The sequence below is a fragment of the Bombus vancouverensis genome, chromosome 2 (genome assembly GCF_051014615.1).
Source record: "Bombus vancouverensis nearcticus chromosome 2, iyBomVanc1_principal, whole genome shotgun sequence".
Taxonomy (NCBI): domain Eukaryota; kingdom Metazoa; phylum Arthropoda; class Insecta; order Hymenoptera; family Apidae; genus Bombus; species Bombus vancouverensis.
Window position 1 is genome coordinate 13504607 of NC_134912.1, and position 22360 is coordinate 13526966.

At 41.6% G+C, this 22360-nt stretch overlaps 1 protein-coding gene across 5 annotated transcripts in view; it reads right to left on the reverse strand.

Moving 5' to 3' along the window:
• The window catches only part of Sox102F (transcription factor Sox102F), a 205876-nt gene that overhangs the window by 32268 nt on the left and 151248 nt on the right, over positions 1–22360 (reverse strand). For all 5 annotated transcript variants that reach the window (XM_076624362.1, XM_076624365.1, XM_076624374.1 and 2 more), the window contains 2 exons: positions 17135–17860; positions 9398–9608 (listed from right to left, as the gene is read on the reverse strand). In XM_076624362.1, the coding sequence (XP_076480477.1) occupies positions 9398–9608; positions 17135–17860 (937 nt within the window). The remainder of the gene's footprint in view (positions 1–9397; positions 9609–17134; positions 17861–22360) is intronic.

Here is a 22360-nt window from a genome sequence, read left to right on the forward strand (position 1 = left end):
CTGATCTTGGAAAGCTAAAAAGAAGGTTAAACGAATTTAAAAAATTCAACCACCACCGTTGATTCGAAAGGTTTATCGCATAGGTGGCAAACCGAGACTAGCCAAGGACAGCGGTGCGGGGTTTCGGTACCGGGCGAGGAATCCGCCAAAGGCGGGACGAAGCGAGAGGCAAACAGAAACGTTGAAACGCAGACGGATAAAACGGGGGACAGGGGTGAAAACATGGATGAGAATCGTGGAGAACGCAGTACAGGGATAACGAAACGAAGAGTCGGTCGAAACAGAGAAACAGCCAGGAAGAGTATGGGGTGAAAAAAAGGAACGAGCGAGATAGTGACAGAGACTCGGGATATAGGAAGCAAAGGGGTAGAGGGACGCAATTTGAGCGAGTGGCATCAGTCGGCGGGTTTAATGAGGTTAGCTGCAATTACATGCATTAGTACGACATGACGAGGGCAGCGGACCCGACCTCGGTCCTCTGCAAGAGATATTCGATGTATGAGCCTGGCAAAAGGGTGGCCAGAGGGTGGAACGCGAGCAGGAGGACGAGTGGAGAGAGCCGTGACGAGAGAACGAGATGCGGTGTAAAGGAGATACAAAGAGAGGACAGGATGCTAGCTGGTGGGTAGGATCGAAGAGGGGAAAAAGAGATACGCAGAGTGAGTAGCAGACAAGAAAAGAGAGAAAAAAAGAAGAGCACGAGATGCGGAAGAAACGGTGTAGCTTGGCTAAAATGCGTTAACGCGTTAGCCGTTCACGCTGGTACACTGTGCCTGCGCGCTCATTCGCACGACACAGAACGAAGCGGAGCCGAGCCGAGCGGTTTGCTCGTCTCTCGCGGCAGGTAACGCGCAAACTCACGCATCGTTGCCTCGCGATCAAACGACAAACACCGTCGGCTTGTCGCTCCACTGCGATAATTCTTTGATCGCTCGAAAAGATACACTCCGACGAGCCAACCCTCTCTGCTGGATTGCACCCTCTCCGCGCGCGCGCGCGCGTGCGTCTCCAACAGCCACCGCACCGTACCCTATCCGTCGAGAAAAACCCGGTGAATCGGATAAGCGAGGTGGTCGCGTAAGTTGATGTTCCGCGCGGGCAAAAAGTAACAAGAAGGGAGGATGATACACACATAGAGAAAAAAAGACAGCCGCGCGCGTTCATTTAGCCCCCGTTTAGGCGGCATGCCTCTTGCGACGACTGCAGGATACGAAATCGCGCGTTCGTACACGCTTCGCTGACCACCGGAGAGTCGCGACCGTCACTTTGTTCGATCAACGAATGCTTGTTACACGGATGTTCCTGATTTGTGGCGTTTGAAGTATGTGAATTACAGAAGGGTGTTATATTTTAAAATCACGACAAGGAATAGGATAAATCGCATTGGCTTGAATCGATTACCATTTCTTTCATCGTTGTATGGATTTATTCGACGGATATCGACTTTGTGATTTTATAGTATTTCCCAAAATTAATTGTAAATTCTCACTCCATTACATCGCAAATATTGTACACACCGCGTTTCCAGTGCACGTCAAACGCAACAATTCTCCTCACAACGCATTCTCGTCAAAGAACCACACTAGCTCCATTTACTGAAACGTAAAACAAAGCAAATATGAAGATAGCGCACCGTGCTGGCCAATAGTGCACACCGACAGGAGTATCGATGATAAAGGACGGCAGGACGAATCACCATATCGGCGAAGAACAAAAACGCACCACCCCCGGAGGCGGTTTTGTTCGATATTACCAGGACAGTGGCGAGCTGTCGTAGTTGGTGGGACGGGAGGGGGTGGTCGGGTGTATTTTTGCGCGGCTGACCAACGCGTTTCGCGGGTATTGTCGGTCGATACGGATTTCACGAGCGGCGGCATTCTGCAGAGAGAAGCAAAACGCACGGATACGTTTGATACAATATATAAGCGGTCGGATTGGGCGGGGACGGGGATCACAAAGTAGCATTCTATTGACAGAGAGCTCGACGCTCTCCGGTCCGCCGGTGATTATACTTGGTGATCATATCGCTCGTATATTGACAAGAGAGAGAATGGGAGAAAGGGAAACAGGGAAAGAGAGGGACAGAGAATCATCCCCATTCCCGGACGCTTCCGTTACCCCTGTCTTCCTTTCTCTGCGCGTCTACGCGTTCCCTGTCCCTGTCTTGCGCGTCTCGGTCTCGCAATTTGCCATCCTTGTCCGATCATCCCCCACGGGTGTATGCGCCGCTGCAACTTCCCTCACGCTCCCGTCGGCCGGGAGTGGTGGCCGTTCCCGTGGACGCTTCTCGTGCACCGGTGCACACAGACCGCCCACCGGCGACCCACAATACGCCGCTAATTCCCATAAAGCGCCGGCCGATACGCAAATGGACAAACGTATGGACATACGCACAAGCGCCCCTGGCCTCTCTCGCTCACCGGCCAAACACCGCACGCCATACACTCCCCCTCTTGTTCCACGTTTCTAACCCGGCATTCGCAGCTCGCATATCGCGGACCAGGCTTTCTCTCTCTCTCTCTCTCTATTTTGCGTTTGTTCTGGGTCTCTTTCTCGCTTTTGAGCTCCCCGCCTTTGTAGATTACGCTAGCGTGTAATAACGGCACGGTCGCGCAGAAATGCGCCGTGATGTCCGACGGTTCCCAGCTTTTTTGTTTAAATCAAAATGCGAATTTGTGCTCGAGTTTTGTTTTAAGATGATGAAACGTAGGTTTTCTAAGAGCATTGAAATGTTTAACGTCTATCGACGATGATATGTTTACCCTGGAAGCAACGAATACTTTGCATATTACGCAACACAATTGACAAAATGCCGATCGCGTTACACGTGGCTAGTTTCGAAATTTTAATTAATATGATAGATTATGGAAGATTTCAGATAAACATTTTTGAAATTCATCCCATCGACGTCTTTGAACGTTCTCAATGCTTGATCTTTTGAATTGAAATAACGAATATAAATCGTATAGATAGAAGACGCAAATTAGATTTTGACGATTTCATCCGTCGTTGTATTTGAAGTACGAAAACACTTTGTTTGGGAGCGGTTTCTACCAATTTTACGATAAAATTAAACAATCTAAATATTTGCGCTGGGTCAAAAATAAATTACGGCGCACAAGCATGAAAATAACAAACGATGATATTAAAGTGGCTTGAAAGTATTACGAAACAGTTCGAGATATAATACTTACACTCACGTCAAGCACCGAATCAGACAGATCTTCCTCTATCATTCCACTTCATTAAAAGCAATATCAAAATGTAGAAACGCACTTTACCTATGAAGTTACAAACATAAATATGTATAGCGATACGCGAAATTAAAGCAGTGGCTCTTGATAAAATACAAATTTCTCAATTATATCTAATATCCAGACTTGTTTCGACATTTTTAGCGACATGGAGCAGTTTACTTCATAGAATTCAACTTTAATCGCTGACGGTGTAACATGTGCGACACAGACGTTTGGATAGCAAGCAGAAATTTCACGCTCACCTGCCACAGTTTCCTGGAGAGTCATCAAATATCGGTATCTATATGACGAAGGTTATACGTGTCCGAACAGGTAAGAAGATAAGTCGCGAAACCGGCGAATGAGAATCGATGAATAAACCTGCATCGCGTGTCGCAGGTTCCTTTCCAGGTATCAAGGATGCGTTCTAAACGTCATCGATCGAATTCTTGCGCTCTGCAGAATCGAATATTCTCCTAGTCAACGTGGCGAATTTTCGAGAACGACAACAAACATATATAATGTATATACATTCTTTGAATTAATTTGGTTAAGATTTTCATCAGCAAGATGCTAATAGCAAGTGTCTTTCAGAGAAGTAGTATATTTAAATGTTTTGCTGCGGTAATATTATGGATTTTCGATGGTAGATCTGGTAACATAGATACATCATAAATCATCTAACAATACGTTCGTAATATTTGCATTATTTATCGTTAATGTATTCACAGCTGATCAAGCAGGATTATATGATCAATAAACCTATCCTTTAGAACATCAGTAGATGTCCAAGATAAATCTCAATTAATCATTGCAATTCTCTACTTTACAATATCTTTTATCTCTTAGCTTCCATCGTCACTTAATCAAGGAATGTCTCTTATCGATGCTCGCACGATCTTTCCAAATTTTAGGACCAACTTCCCCCAAGTTACAAAATACTTACATCGAAAACTCTCGCAATAGTGTCAAAGTACTACTCCCATTACTACGGAACCGCATGAACCACCTACCCTTCGTTTCTCCGGGTCACACCCTCTTCGTATCTTCTGCTCTTCTGCTCTATCATGAAAACTTAAACGCGCACCATCTACTGTCATCGGCCGATCTCACCGCATCTTTGTCGTGTCCGATATAGACAATCGTAGGAAAGGGTCACGCGTTACTTGGCGAGCGAGCGGACCGGGGCTGTAAATAAAAGAGGAGCGATGGTCGGGAGCAGCGCGTCGGCCGGTGCATCTCGTCTGTACGCTCGAGCCACTGGGCGTGACAATATGCTCCTGCACAGGTGTACGAGCAAAGGTATAGGTAGGTTCGCCGAGGCGCCTCAGGGAAGAGGAACGAAGAGAGCTCTCACCGCCCACGCGATCGCTTTGCTCGTTCCTCGAATGAGACAGAATATAAGAACGAGCGAGACGGGGTTTTCGTGAGAGGAAGAGAAAGGAGCAAAGAGACGACGGCGGAGTAGAGGAAAAGGAAAGAAAAGGAGTGGAACGGAAGGAAAGGAAAGAAGGAGCGTGGAAAGGAGCCGTAGAGGATATAGGGGAAGAGAGTAGCGTATGCACGTTGAGAGAGGAGGAAGAAAAAGGTCGAAGGTGTAGCCTTCGAAGGTGGTGTGTGCTTTCGAGAACGAGTACGTGGCTGCACACCTGTGCCAATGCAGCATGGCACAGAGTCGCATAACAGGTGGAAAGGTGAAAGAAAGAAAGAGAAACAGGCGGAAAGAGAGCGGGAGAGAGCAAGAGAGGGGAACAGAGGAGAGGGAGATCCCCACTCGACCCCGAGTCTGCCAACTCGAACATAACTATACGCCCTCCGGGACCCGAGAGGAGGAGAACGTTCAGACTACCGCCTTCCTCCTACGTTCTCTCTCTTCTATCCATCTCTCTCTCTCCCTCTCCCTCTCTTTCTCTCTTTTATCCTTGTCTTTCTTCGACGCTTTATCCGTCTTTGTCCTTCTTTCCTTCACGGTCGCACTTCCGTTTTAACGTCGGCTAACTCTCGAGGCGGCTGCCGCTGCCGCGCAAACGCCGCCGACAAACGCGTTTTCACTTGGTGCCGATGAAATGGCCGACGAGAAAACGTTCTCCACCCTTGCAAGAGCGGCGACACACGCTGCGGAGAGATTGCAAAGTGCCGACCCGCCCCGGCTTGTAACGCGGTTTCTGGAGAAGCGCTCGCGACGAGGATCCTCAATGTTTCCTGTCTCATCGAGTTTCTTCTTCGCGGAGTTATTAAGGAACGAGTAGCTCGTCTGCGAGAAAAATTTTCTATGCTGTTTGTAATAGTTTGTTTTAAGGCATAAGGCGATTTAGTCTAGAGAGGAATTTTGTATGCTTATTGTCTGCGATAGTTCGATTTGAAATATGTATTTGTACCGCGTTATCGTAGAAATGGCTTTGCTTATTTTATCGACTTTGAAGAATCGTTAAAAAAGATCTCGCCATTTGCCGATAAAAACATTTTGAAAAGCAAAGGTGTATGTTAATTAAATGCGCTACAGTAATCTGTCAATTTCTAGAAACTCCACGACCACGTGCATGAACGAATTTCTAATTCTTGCTTCGTAATATGTTCGCATCTTATACATATCAATTATGCTGTAACTCTCAAGACTATTGACTCTAACGTAAGATTACTGATGCGTCGAGTATCAGATAAGACACGCAAAACGAAAAAGTGGAAATTAGCTAGATAAGACCGACTTACAGACGATCTACGTCATGAAGTATAATTAACATAATCGATGACTAACACACAAGCCTCGCATCTCGTCTCTACCTTCCATCTCTGCGTCTCATCCATAACCTGCAATTGAAAATCTATCAAACCCGATGAGATAGTCGCTACCAATCGACTAAAACCGACATGCTCGCAGCTACCAGATGATCCCACGGCGTTGAGACGCACACGAGGCTGACCATGCATCCAGGTATAGCGGGCCACGCCAGTACGAGCGTGTTTGCTTAAAACGCGTTCGCAGAATCTCGCTGCGGGATGAATTTAGCGGGACAGCGGGGCGGACCGGGGCGACGGGGTTGCGCGTGTGCAGCACGTAAATGACTGGCATAATAACGGTAATACATCGGGTATTATCTGCACGCGTTCGCATTTTTGCGAACAGACAGGTTTCTCGGCGATTCCCGCGAGCGAGCAAGCCGTTCCTCGCTTCCACGCGATGACCCGCAGTTTTTCAGGTCGCGCGGAGTATCCAGTCATCGCGATGCCGCTGATACGATCGTTCATGTCTATGAGACGTCGCCTCGCCTCAAGGAATCAAAAGAGAGAATCCAGCATTGTTCGCGTGTTTCGTATCCTGTAAAGGTTTTCTTTTAACAAATATGGAAATTAGAGAGGTAAGAGATGTGCCGTGGTTCGTGCAGAGGATTCGAGAGGAATGCGATGAACTCGCGCGTGACGCCCTGCACGAGAGAGACGCGTGCCATCGAGGAGAACGCTGTGTCCGCTTCCACGCATTGCCACGGATAATGAGTTTCTCTGGTGCACGATGCTGTAATGGGCTTCGATTCGTTTCAATGTTACGCAGAGTTGCGAGAGACATACGTCTTAATATTTTTGCGTTTGTTCGCGTATTTCCACAGTTTATATTTCGATCGTGGGACCAAAATTTATAATATTTTTAAACGATGATTATGATAAGTTAGCCTAAAATTGGGTTTGATATACGAAGAATACTAAATAAAACGATACTTGTACGTAGACAAATATCTTAGAATTTTTTTACATTTCGAAGGTTATAAGGTCCCTCGTAAAGAATCGATGTGTCCATCGATAACGTTAAACGCGTTAAAGAGCCTACTGTGGAGTGATGCATCTAGAATGTTCCTCTTACGTCCAATATTTAAAGAAGCTCTTTTTAGTGTAGCTGCATGCTCATTTTACTTTACGCAAAGGTATTAAAGAGAAATGAAAATTATCTAGGTCTATTTACGTAATGTAGTATATCCTTTTTTCACATGGAATAAATGTAATATCGTCTAGTGTACACAAGAAAAATTTCATTCATGTTGCTCGAATAAGATGATACATTTATGCGAGCGATTCCTCAAAATATTGGAAACACGATGGAAGAAATGTTTCTTCAAATATCGCGAATTAACTTAAATTTACATTTATCTATCTACGTTGATTTCCCATTTTTTACATATTTATCATATTTATCAGGACAAATAATAAATAATAAATGTTCGTTTAACGTACTTACGTTATTCATTAAGGCACAGAATCAGATCGTCTTCGTTTTCTTTTTCTCGCGGGTTCTAGTCCGCTAGTAGCGGTTTAAATTTGCACCCACGGTTTTGCAACTGTTTGCATAATTGCTGATTAGTCTAGATTGTTGCACGCGAAACAGCATTGAAGACACCACGGCCGATCTTTATCGTTTGTTCTTTCGTTAGCGGATCCCTGAAACGTATCACCCCCTCCGCGTCGCCCGAGACTAACGATCCCGTTTAGCGAAACAGTAAGCGGGGATAATTAAATTTAATTGTGTATACGATCGCTGCAAGATTTAATTGGAGCAGTTGTAACGCAACGATATTTGTTTAAGCTCACAGCTGGCTAATATCGAGTCAGTAACTTTTTCATACAGAACCGAGTTAAATTAGACAAGGTGCAATTATCCTCTTTAATACTTTTTCGTTTATTTCGTCATCGCGTCAATAATCTTCTTGCATAAAAATTGTCTTCTTCAAATTCAAATGTTTCATAGCAACTACGAATTGGACAATTGACAAGTTTTCACTTACGATTATACGTGAGATTTAATGATGAAATAAAATATGGTTATTTGACTCAAGCCAAGTAACTTTCCTGTAATTCGTCAAATTCTGTTACGAGCAATTTTTAAGTCATCTACGCCCGAAAATGAACTACACATTTGACTTACCTAGCGAGATAACTCAAATAACCCTACTTTATTATGTACATTTCTTCCTCTATTCGAGCTGCAGATCTAATCTAACAAATCTCGTATCTTCGACTTTCGTCGATAACAGTGTTCCAGAGTTGCGTTAATTAGATCCCCGTTAGGGTATAGTTATACGTCGAATCGCTAAGTGAAACATAAGTTGGAAGCGAGATCGATCAGCGGATTACCGTATCCCGCGAGACTGAGATAAATGTCACGGTATAACACAGACAAGTTGGATCACGAAACGGCTTAATAGTACAAGACAAATTATCGGCTATTGATAGTCGCTTTCCGATCTCGGTAAATTCGTGCCCGCTAATATATAAATTTAGAACCTCGTCCCTCTTCTGCGGTTGATCGATAAATCTCGCGAGTCATACGCGAGCATCGTTAGCTCGTCACGTCGCGTGTACGTTCGAATTTTGTATCGGCGATATTAGCTTGCCAACCACGGTGTCTCAGACAATCAATTTCTCTGCTGGCCTCGATTAGCCGAAAATAATTCCGCTGCTAGATCGTAGCAGCTAAGCCGGTATCTATAACCCGCGTAAAATCGATCCATTCAAACAGGTTCTGACGATACCTAATAATACGGTACCTAATGCTTCATCTAATGATACGATCAATGATGATTTTATGAAAATTCGAAAGTAGAAAACCGCAAATATTTGCGATTAATTTACTTTCGCATGTATATCGTGCTTTGTATCGCTTGTTAACATTCTTTCTTTCCTGCCATTGATAACAAATATAATTGATCTACTTGACCATTTTCTTATCCACAAAGCCATGAAATTCCATGATAGAAAGTGTTGTGATTAACGTGGTCCAATGATTCTCGGTATAAACTATATTTTTTGGAAGCACGAAACGCGGGTGTTAAGAATAACGAGCGTTGATATCGTGATTTTGAGGTTGATCGGTAGCATAAAATTACAGATCGACGATATCATTGTCGATTTGATTGACGATCGCGCGTCATGAGACTCGTTTATACTAAATAATAGTAAAGTAGATTGTAACTGTTTGCGAAAGTCTCTAAAATCTCGGTCACAAGGACGTTGGTCAAAAAGCTAATCCAAAATTCACAGAGAGAAACAAGTTTATACAAAAAACCAATTAACCTGAGCTTCCAAAAAACCTAGTTTACACTTAAAAATCCGCAATTCTCTCTTCCTCACCAGTAGCTACCCGTGAAACCTGAAATAAAATCAACAAGTCCTCCTACCTTCGACTGATCTTGCTGTTGCAGCAATTGTTCCCTGAGCAGCTGCAGCTGTAGGATCATCTCGGAGAGCCTGCGCTCCTTCTCTGCGAAGCTTTCCGTGAAGAGGAACGCTGACGCGCTATCCTGCTGGACCTGACTTTCCGTGTTCTGCATCCTGCCAGAGGCCGGGGGTGAGGGTGGCACGCTGTTCGCCACGCTGGCGACGCCTCCGCTGCAACGTACACCATCAAACCACGGTCAATTACGCTTTACGTACGTGTACACGCGTAGGGAGGTCGTTTCTCGTCCCTGTAGTTTGCACGGCACGGTGCACAACGGGCGAGAGAAACCGAGAGAGCCAACATGGAAGAAAAGGACAAAAAGTAAGAGAGCGAGAGGGAAGGCGATGAACAGACACAGAAACAGAGGAAGAGGAAAGAGGAAGCTACACAAGCAGTCCTGGTACGTAGATCAGCCACGTACGAGGCTATTCGCGTGCGAGCAAGAGTTTCCAGTGGCTCTGCCGGTCTCTGGAATGGGATAGTAGTTGGCGTACATAGGGCCGGGAGCCAGGTGAATAATAGATAGGGTCGCGGCCGCGCAATCACGGTAGCCCGAGTGTTTGCCCCCGTGATGGGGTGTTCCTCGCTCTTTCCTTCCATCCCTCTCTGCCAACCCACCCTCCTATTCTCCCTCTCTTTCCTTTCCTCTGCCTTTAGTAGTCGTTTCGCTCGCTCTCGCGCACCTTTCTCCTCGTTTCACCGCGGTTTCTTCCTTCTAAAGTGCCCTCCTGGTCTACGCCCGGAGCTCTCGTTCCTCTCTCTTTTATACCGAGGAAAATGGACCACGAATAAGTGATACGGACGCATTGTGCCGGAGCAGCGGCAGCGCGATGGGCTATGCAACGAGAGGCGAGCATACGAAATCGTGAAGGACATCGTCGAACCAGAGGATAAGGACGAGGATTGAAAGAACCGCGCCTTCTGGAATCTAGGGCAATATACATATACGGAACTGTTCCGCCCCGAACTGTATGGCGTTTCTTACGGGGTCAACGGTTAAAGGGACGCTGGAATTTTAAAGACCGACCCTCGCTGGATGATTCAGGTGTGCGTTCTTGCCGCGTGATGCGCGAATGGTTACGAAATCTACTTTGCAACAAAAGAAAAAGGCTATAGTTTCCTATTCTTTGACGGAACGATGTCGCAATGGTAGATCCATGGTGTTTGTTCGAAGCTTCGGGATAGTTTTGAACTTTTTTAAGGAATTTATAGCTTAAAAAGGTATCGATTATTTATGGAAAGCTATAGGTATCAAATGTAATAATCCTTACAAAAAATAGCAGAAAGAAAAATATTTAGAAGAAAGGGAAAGTCGTTGGATGAGTTCTATACGCTATGCAAGCTTAATTAGACCCTAAAGTACACATCGTACACGTTCCTCGCGACTCATCAACGGCACAAAAATCGCGCCTCATAAAACCGTTACCTATCGAGAAAAAAGATACGTCCTTTATCCTTGCGCGACCGATGAAAGACCCTTGCTGTGCGTGGCTTTCTTTCGAAAGATAATAACGCTCGGTGGGCGGCTACAAGATTCTATTCGCGCCTGTTGACCTCAGTATCAGGCAACAAAAGGCTCATTCTGTCGCTATTATCATCCCCGCTGGCGACGCCGTACGTTCGTAGGACTTAGCCTTTCCGGCTGACCAAAAATAGGCCATGTCACGCGTATTGCTTCTTTTGTCACGCCAATTTTGCGACATACCGTTATTTTCGGCGGTCACGCGGTTAAAAATAAGGTCACCTACGGAGCTGAATGAACGATAAGAAGCGCACTAGTTTAATTTCGTCGATGGGGTACTCCATCTTCGATCATCGAACATCCAATAAAACGATTCGCGACACAAACGTTTCATCAAATGTTTGTGTATCGATCGTACGATAAGTTTGCAAATAAAACTGGATTACGCGTAAATAACGACTGCTTTCGATTATCTCTTTTCCTTTTCCCCTTGTTTTTACTTTTCGCCTCTGTTGGTTATGTGTTTTATCGCACGACATGCTATAACGTAATTTTGGTCGAAGCTTACATTCATTATGAAATTGATGATACTTTTATCTGCAGCGTGTACTCGACGGTTTATATCATTAAACGCTTGCACACGCGTGACACGCATGGTGGAAGTTGGCAAGCAGATATTAGTATCAAAAGTGGAGCGTGTAATAATAATATACGGATTTTTAAATGCGACGCGCCCATTTTAATTCCACGCGCGTCTCCGTTTACAGACATCACATACGGATTAATATACTTTCGATTAACAAGTTTTATTCCATTTGAATCTCTGTCGTTCTCCACTGAACGTAGAATCCCTTCTTGATTTATGGTTTTTAAAGACTATGTATTGAAGCTTTGTATATGGTAATACTTTTCCTTTCTGTCTTTCTTCTACCATTGACTTTGATATCAAGCGTAAGAGAAGTTAAATTGTAAAGGAAATAAGGCAAATTTATTGCCTATTGGCGATCCACTTCTTTCCACGGTTTAATGATTCACGGTATAGCAGCTGCAATCTGCTTCGAGCAGCGAATAATGCTGGTGTTGTTTGATTTAGTTTGAAAAGCCATCGCGGAATATCTAAGCAGAGAATGATTACAAAATAGCAACGCTCTTGTTGCAGAACAAACGAACATTGACGATCCACGATTTTCTTTCTGAACCTTCGATTTAATTGATCGAAAATTTCCTGTATCGTAACTGCTGTTTATCAAGTCAGATTTTTATCCGATACTTCCACCGGGGTAAAACCACTTTTCGATATAAACTGCTTGACAAATCTTTTTGATTTTATTAAGTTTTTGGCTCAACCGCGTCATCGAGCTTCGAATAAGATGGTTTTATTGAATCAGCTTGAGAAGTAAAACTACTTTATCAAGCTTGAAATCTAAACATCCGAACTTTAATAAATATTGCTAGTGATATATTTCTTACAACGAAGTGTACAGTGGCTAGCTTGCTAAATTATAAATTATGGCATCTGCGAAAATAAGTGACATACGTGTTCGATCACATGGAATAAAATTTACCAAAATTCCTATGGAAAATTTTTCGAAATTGAGTCGAATCTACGCGCAAAATTTGTCAAATTACGTCGCTAGTTAGAAATTGTAAAATCTCCACGATAACAAATAATAAATCAAAATATCAACAATTTGCCGGCGTTAGTAACATATGTGTGTAAAAATCTGCCTACGTCGATCGATCAGAAGTAAACGCAATTTGCTCGAGTTCGCGATCGGTCGTTAAAACAAGTATTTCTATCGGAGCGGGGTCGGGTCCAGAATTGAATGTAATCCAAAAAGCGGGTGAACGTCACGTAAGTGCGAGTTGTCGTACAGTTGGCTGAATTTTGGAAGAATTTTGGCCCCGATACCCACGCGGCGTGTGGGCAGCGGGCTGGCACGATTCTGTCTGCTCGTTCGTGCTTGCCAAGTTCACCGGTTTGCTTTCAATGGTTACACGCTGCCTCGGGGATTGCATTCTGCCACGTTCCGTCTGCTTTTCGAACAGGCTCGATGTTACCAGTCAGAGAAGATTCCGCGCGACAGTTTTGTTTCAATCATCGGTAGGAATGTTTGGTAGATTTCACGTGGCCGATGATTCGGAAAGGAAAACGAGGGAATTATAGAACGAAAGATACGCGTGGACGAATCACTGTGGCATATTTGGCAGATGATTCCGATTCTCGGTTGGAAAGGTCATGCACATCCCGTTGAAATTTTTTCATGACTTTCTTAGCAATTTCTGTGCTTTTCGTTTTCTTTCTATTTAATATTTAGAAACGTCGTTGAACTTTAAACCTTCTTTAAATTTATTATAAAACTTGAAATCTCCTTGTTTTAATTGTTTTCCAACAATTTTATGATTACCATACTGACAATGATAACAAGTTTCTCGTGTTCCTTACGTCAGAATTAGGTAACTTCTTTACCAAAATAACGAGACAATTGGATCGCAAAATGCTCGAGATGCACGGCGCAGCTAAAATTCTAATTGTAGGCAAAGTATTCTATAACACGACGATAAAATTACTCAATGGCAATTTTTACTACCAAAGGTTAATTCCACCTTCGTGTTTCTAATAATATGCACAGTTTTCTAAAGATATATATACATATACATGGTTCTAAATTAAGGCATATTGTAGTTTGTCAACACAGCCAAAATAACATGTTCCAAACCGAGATACTCCAATAAATATAGAAGAAAATTATCTTCACATGTGAATGTATGTATGGTTCCTGGACATTAGTCGAGTTCTTTCATCACCCTGTACAAAAGAAGTTCGCAACGAGACGGTGATCCATAATTAGCCACGTGCGGATAATCTTTACTCTGTATCCTCGACGTTGTACATTGTGCGAGAGATGTTCAGAGAGAACGGAAAAACTTCCAAGCGTCCCCATCGCGCCGATACAAAGAATCAATTCATTCACGAGCCTGATTACATGGAGCAATTATTATTACGTGACCGTGCGATATCGACTTTGAATATAGTCTAATCGTATTTCGCGATAACGTACACACGCGCCTCTATCGTATCCACGATAAATCCCGCTCGTTTTACTTTTTTTCCGTCTTTCCACACTAGACTTTTTTATAATAAGGTAAATTTCTCTTCGTGTGTTACTTTTTTAATTCGTCACTAACGAGAGTTTGTCGGAATTTATTATGATTTTATCATGATTACGGAAAGAGAAAGCTAATAGATAGATAGAATTCGTTACTGTTCGCGAGATAAACACGGTGCTTTCTGAAATATAATATTAAAAATGAAAATTTTGATTTTGAAAATACCTCTGACTTTAGTTTATTCTACATCAATCAGGACTCGATGAAATATTTGCAACATTTGTAAAGTGGCATGTGTCAATGTCGAGTGAAACTTGTTAACACGAGAATAACTACTAGAACCACTTTTTTTTTACAAGTTTATCCTGCAACTCGTTTTCAATTTGAAATTGCAAATTTTAATGCTCGTCGATTGCATACTTTTTATCTTAATAGATCACGATTGGTGTTACCTTTACTTTTTAATAAAACTTCGATCGAATCAACATTATAAAAGTCATATCTAAATGCACATAAAAAAAATATTACTTTTTATCTAGAATATTGCAATATGTTACTAGTTTCTGTTGTGAAACCGTGTTTACTGTAAGCTAATGTAAATTAACCAGTGCCATAAAATTAGAATTAAGAATGTAAATACATTAACAATCTCGAAACACAATATTGCCTATAAGTATATTCTAATCATTTTCCAAGTAATTAGTATGAATGCCTACATTGATAATAGCATAATCACTTTCCAACTTTCAGCCCATTCATGGAGTTTCATCAAAATCCACGAGTACCTAACACTTCGCGGATCTTCCTGTACGTTTTTAACGTTCGCGTGAAATGGAAACGAAGGAAGGCATAGTCCAGGATAAAATGTCGACTCGTCCGATTTCTTATCGTCCTCTCCTCGGACGCGTTTCTTTGTCCCTGAGCCGAGAAGTTGGATATTTTCAGGCTCTCTCTCTGTGGACCCTTTGTTTTTTTGCCCTCGGCCCTCGCTCCCGTCTTTCGACGACTTCCTTTACGCTCGCTCCTCTTTGTATTTCACGGATGGATCTCCGTTCGGTAACGAAGAGTCAGTTTACGACTGGAATCTGTGGATCTTGTCGTTCCCCGAACAATGGACGCTTTTGTGGGCCACTTGCGGGGCCAAATTTAAGCAGTTCGCGTTGTTATTCTCCGCGGCCGATACAGAGGAGAGGACAGAATAGAAGCTCGATACTTCTGCTGTAACTCTTGACGTTGCTATCGGAGATGTTAGGGTTTTTCTCGCGTACGTTGAATCTCGAAAGAGAGTCTCGAGAAGAACGCGAATTACGACTCGAGAAATATTCTAATTCACATCGAACAAACATTCGCAAGGATATTTCTGTTAGCGTTAAATATTCTGGCGAGAAAGTTATAACTTGAGATTCAGATCGATTTTAAGATTGTGTGGTTAATATAGAACCTAGAAAATTGAAGTACGCGTTCAGATTTTTTAAAATTACCCTTATTCAACTTCTTGAAATGAAGTTTCAAGCTGTATAGAGATCTAGCGTAGTATGCAGGCTTGAAAAGTAAAAATCAATGATGAACGTTTCCAATGACAGTTTTTATATTTGAACAGCGATAGTTCGTCGTTACAAAACGGAAAGTTTATATATTGGACGATCTATTCGAAGGGTCGTGTTTGAAAAAAACAGCTAAAAAAATACTTGAAATATTTGTACATTGGACGATCTATTCGAAAAATAATGTTTGAACGTTTGAAATTCTACCATCACTATGGATGTAAAAAATAATTTGTTCCACGACGATTTTCTTTTAAAAATTCTGCCTTAATGTTGTATAATTTGAAGGACGAACTTGTCGGGAAAAGAGTAGCTTGTATAATTGGAGTTCGTTTAATCGTTCCTATATAAGCTACATTAATTTTTTCCATTCAAATAAACGAAGTTGTGCTATATGTGCAAATATACTTCTTATAACCGCTGTATTTATGGATTATGTAAAGTGTATAAAAGTGGCAGATAGCTGGTCGGAAGACAACAGCAGATTAAAAGCGTGACGATTGCAACATCGTGACGAATCCACCAGCCACGAGCGGCAGTTAGAACAGAAACAATATCTGCTAATTAAAAGGAGATACAGATTGCGTAATATGGACGACAACGTACATGAAACCGTGGCGGATCTCGTCAGAACTCGCGCGGTGAATCTGGGAAACAGGAAGGAACGCTCGCCAATGGAGTCGGCCTCATTTCCCCCGGCTGACTGGCCACTTCCTGGCGCCGTTTAATTAATGTCGTCCACTATCGTGGTAGAAACACAGAAAGGAAAACTGTAAATAGCCGATACGCGACAGCTGGAGCTACTCCATTTTCTAACGATGGACACTCCGATGTTTGTAAAGTTACTCGAGATACCTTGGATTCTATATTACAAAATGGTGAACTTTAAATGATGTTTTCTTTTTTCGGAAGATAATTCACAAGGGGATATCAAGGAAAATTCTCTCTTCGGAGATTTGAGAAATATTGTGCGGTTATCGCGAATAATGAAGATAGTCAAAGAAGAGTTATTTCAGGTTTTATATCTGAAATGCCGAATGATTACAAAAAGTAGCTGCGCGATAACAGATACATTTTAACGAAAATTGTTCGCTGTCATTTAGTTTTTAGATCGAGAGAGCGTAAAGAAAAATATAATATTTCGCTTAAATTTTTATCGAAGTTTGTTTCCTCGACAATTTCGATTATTGTCGCTAACTTTAAATCCTATTTATATAGATTTCTTTAGATCGCTTTAGAAAGTTTACGATATTATATCTGATGGAAAGAAATTTCTTTGATAAGAAATTAGAAGCAAGTAAGAAAAATTAAATGTTCTTTGTATGAGATGTTCACAAATTTATGGTACGAATGGTAATTATTATTTTCCATATTAATTATTATTTATATCGGTAATTATTATATTCTACCATAGCTATTTCTTTCATAAATACGTTAAAAATATTATAAAACAAGAGCAATTCTTTCATATTCACAAAGTTCGTACCATTTCATTTCCAAATATCTCACACACACCCCGATTCATCCCCCTGAAATCCCCAAGAACTCGTTCATAATAGAACATGAATAAAACACTAACCAGTGCGCGTTGTGTCCGGTCGGCGTAGAGGAGGGTGGCGGACTGTTCCGCCTGTTATTACTGGTATCGTCCTGCAACGACAGCGACTCGCTGTTCATTTTACAGGTTAACCTCTTGAGAACGTCGTCCATGGATCTCTTACTCGTAACAGTTGTTGCGTTACCGCCGTTGTTATTGTTATTATTCTGCGTGACGGTATTGTTGTTGTTGTTGTGGTGAGGATGGCTCGGGTAATAGGGGTCGACGGTTAAGGGGGTTGGCGGCGAGCCACACTCCGAGGAGCTGGCCGGTTCCACGACACCACCCGACGACGATGATGTGTTCGTGTGGTGATGGTGATGATGATGGTGGTGATGGTGATGGTGGTGAGGATAATGGTAGGAGGCTAGAGTCTCCTGGCTGGATAAAACGATCCTTTGTCGTTTGCTTTGCAGGGAATTCGACGACGGCGAGGGCGAATCTCGGAGATCCGGCTCGCTGGTAGTCGCCGGCGACGAACAGCCGGACGACTCGCAGTCACCTCCCCTCTGATGAGGGTAACACTCCTCGATATCGACGGGGGTGGTAGGACCTTCTTCACCGACGGCTACCTCGCCACCGGGACCACCGGTCACCGACGAGGTCGTATCCTCTTCCTCCTCGTTGGCGCCTGCCACTGTACCCGTACCGCCCCCGCCCTCCGATAGCTTCGTTGGTGGTGACTTCCTCTTTGAGGACATCCTCAGTCTGCAACGAAAAACGAAAACACAAATGGTTAGCTCTTTGATCCTTCGCATCGATGTAATTTTGTAAAGAAGCCCCCCGAAGAAACGATCGAATCTAATTATCTGAATGTAAACTCCTGCTGTGTGGAAAATCATAGCGAGAAGAATCAGTGAACTTCTGCTATATATAAACTCCAGTTACGTATAAATCGTTTATCTTCTAATGAATTTAGATAAATGGAATTCTATCGCAGTCAGGTGATGAATGCGCTTGTACGGCGATGTTCTCCGATGATAGGAATTCTGTGTCGGATTTAGCTCTGTCACACGATATAATAACAAGTTAATTGCTATATACATATATTATAACACATTGATATTCAATAACTCGAACAATCCAATATCATAATTAAAAAAGTGATATATTTTTTAACCTAATCCGATGACGAGGAATTGTATATTTCTTGCTCATTATTCGAGATGCTTCTGTGTCGCATAATTGCCACGTGTTATATATACGGAAAGGTATGAACGATATCGACACTTCATTTTTTGTCTCTTCTTCTATCACGTGGCACGATTAGTACTTTGTTTCCTCGTGTCACATATGATGTTGCATAACGTCTACAAAGTAGCAAGTGTGTCGCGCAATGATCGGAATTATCTCCGTCGGCGTTAAATGAGTACTCATGAATCTAATTATAATTCATAATGTAACGCGTTGACACGTGTCACGGTTAATGCTACTATGCCGTCGATAGACGATCGCGAGCCTATTCTTCATTGGTGATTCAATAGGAGAGGAGAAGAACACTGCCTTTGCGACTAAATTGCAAATCAATTGATCTTTGTCTTCACGCTTATAGCAACAATGTTGAAACTAGTAACAAAAAAATTACTCTGACGTCTTTCACATTACCAGTCACTGTTTCATATCCCTTAAAATAGCTAGCAAGACTGTCAACAAGTAATTTTCATAGTCATCAGAATATTACGCGGCATAAGAGGTTTTACTCAAAATTCTTTCTCTTCTTTCTAAATATTAATAAGAAACTTTGATCGTCGTAAGTCATTTAAGGAATATTAACTTAAACCTCCCTAACGTTCCATCTCCAATTATCTATGCATCTTCCTCTGTCATTTCTCAAACCTAATTTAAAGATACGTGGTTACAATATTTATTTTTCGTATAAAAAGATTAGTCAAAAAATGTACAATTAATTCCATGAACGGAAGACACAAGATATCATTTCAAAAATAATTTTACAGAATCTCAAATTCTCATCCATCATTGCAAACTTTCGTTTCTCAGTCTCAACCACAATTTTAGGATCAATAATCCTTTCGTGTATTAATGAATAAATAATAAATAATAGTAAAATATTAACGAATAAACCAAGAAATATATATCATCGTTCCAAAAACAATTATACCAACATCTCGCACCCTATTACCAATCCATCCTTCTAACCCATCCTCTGAACTCAATTCAAGGACAGACAGATATACACCAACTTCAGGCAAGCAGTAGAAATCTCGAGATCGCCTCCTTACACCTATTCACCGAATACATCGTCTAAACTCTATCTGTCACTAATTTAGCAACGGACTCTAGTCCAGACTAGTCCACCAATTTCCGTCTCCAAATTACCAAATCTAAATCTAAATCTCGCGATCGATCGGACCCGGCCGAGAGTTCGTGATGCTCCGTAGAGAATTACATAATCGAACATAAGGCGCAATAATCGAGCGTGATTATTAAGCATGGATTATTGTTGTGTACGCGTGTTGTAACACGGTCTATCCATCAATCGGCGCGCCTGCGGGCGGGGGAAATGGTCGGCAGATTATCTTCGGCTTCTGGTGAAGACGAGCGAAGGTTGCGAGGTCAACTCAACGATCCGGTACTTCTTTCAGCTCCAAAATCATCCGACGAACCGATATTCCGAAATCGTGTTCTTCTATTGAAATCGATCATTCTTTTCGAGAAATTTGATCGGATCGACTGTTGCTTGATTTTGATTTCAGAACACGATAAATATTTTTAATATTTGCCGTCGATTATTCTTACTGTCACCCTTGATGTTTATATTTGACCGAATCGCGTTTTTTTCTTGACAAAACTATCTGTTTCCTTAGAAAAATGAGTCATTAGTATAAAGTTCAGGTTTTACGCCAATTAATCTTTAGTCTAAGGATAACAACTTTTATTTTTTCCATAATTAGAAAATTGTTCTTTTTATCTTCGAATCAGGCCTCATTTGACAGTAAAATTAGTTCTCCTCACTCTTATACTTAATTAGAAATAGGAAAATTGTTCTATTAGATTCTATTAGATTTAATTTCTTTCGGAATCTTTCTTTTTTCTTGTAGTAGAAGAAACGATATTCAATAAATACCGTGAACAATTAAATCAGAGGAGGAATTGAATCATTCACGGTAATCACCAGAAAGAGATTTTTTCGATTCCCATTGTTTTCCTGGTTATTATTCCTGGTAAACTAGAATGTTTGTGTTTCATAATATGAAGGAATAACGTACATTATATACGTTAGTTCCAGAAGGAATATTTCGTAGAACTATTTCTGTAAACGTCAGAATTTTTAGTGCGTATTACTTTAATCTAAAGATGAATCGAATTGAAATCAGATTCCATCGAAATACAATGATCGTGAGGTAATATACGTAACGTATATTTATTCTCTTCTTAGAAGGAAAATATTACACTTTAGTTCTAGGGTAATTAACAGGTAGAATAGTTTCTGAGAGCAGAATTAATTTCACTTATGAAATAGACAAACCGATATCTATCGACTTATGAATCACATCGCTGTTTCCATCTTTCGTCCAGGGAAATAATATACAATTATCTGATTCTGAGAAGCAGTCACGGTTTAAATGTTACGAGCTTGTTCAATCCGGAAATGGGATGATACTTCAGATTGGATCAGTTTCTTAAGCTAAAAAAAAACTACAAATTAGATAATTATACAATTAATTGTGCTCCATCATTGTTTTTTACGAGGAAACAAAGTAGTTTTCCTGTTTTACAAACAGAAATATGTACCCACCTCGTGCAGACGAACAAAGCGTAAACGTTTATTAATTGAACGTTGTGGGTATCTCATGTTAGGCCGATCTTCCAAGTAAAAATCATCAAATTGTCAAGTTTTGTCAATTATTGATAAATCCTCAAGTCGATAATTACCGACAGAACGATGTTTGTAGAAGAAATCTTATTTCTCCAATTTCGGACAACCCCTGTACGATTCTATTTCTCTAGCGTTCTCCAATTTCTTCAGCACGACGATAACGTTCTATCCATCGACATCTGGACGCGTCGATGAATTTCACATAACTTTCTTCCTCGTCATATGTGAGTAAGAGACTAGTTTTTTCGTTGCTGGTCGCGAGAAACGCGTAAGCTACACGTGCACGAATGCACGCGCGCGTCTCTTCGATGATTGGGTGCGGTGAACACGTGCTTCTTCGCGAGAAGCAGCATGTGGTACGCTCGTAGCTCGCCCGAAAAATCTGGATTTCAATAAAGCAGTATAGTTCTTCACCGATGAATCGACCATGCGTGAAAGAATTGTGGCTGGAGTAGCATGTTGTTAAAGTAGAGGAATTTTACGAAAAAGTATCTTTCATATAAATCGTCAATAAATATTGACAATACCCACAGTAGGATAATATAAACGTATAAAATAGGGATAATTATTTATGCTCTGAATTTTCACTTCAATTGCTTGATCCAAAAGTCAATAGTCTTGCGTGATGAATTTAGGATGAGCAGACTATGGTCAAAAGTCCATAGGGTGTCCTCGTTGATCCCGGACTCGAGATAATCGCGGTACAGATGCCGAATTTCTTCTCCGTTTGTATTCGTATACTTTTATGGCGTTTGACATAAGAGAGGAGCTATTTTCACGCAGATTATACGTTTTTAGTGTTTAACATCTAAATATTCTCGGTACGAACCGAACAGCCATTCTTATTCGTCAGCGTGTACTGTCGAGAGCCAGACTTTTTAAAGTGAAGAATCGATTGCGTAAGCCGTAAGCAACCATATTCGTAGCTCGAGTGTCCTTCGTCTTAGCCTTTGCCTCTTCAGATAAGATACGTAGCAAAAGACGTAGTACTACGTCAAAGACATTGGCCGAAATTTAAAGACGCGTTATTACGTCCGGGACTTTCAACTTTTACGGAAGGAATGGTTGATCGACGTCATCTATTCGTGGGAAAAGCTTCGTCAATTAGCAAAAGTTCATTCATGGGTAAGTGTTAGAGTTCAATTTAATCGATCGTAATCGTAAAATATAACTGAATAAAAAAATCTAACAATTTTATTTGATGACGAACGAAAAGTTATTAATCATCGAGTAGGAAATTACTTTATCGAGTCGAGTAATTACTTATCCTTAACAGTTTACGTACAAATTTTGTTCTCTTGAAACTAAAATTTCTAGAGAATAGGATCCGTATCTTTGAAGAAGAATAAAATGGAAAAAGAAAAAAGGCA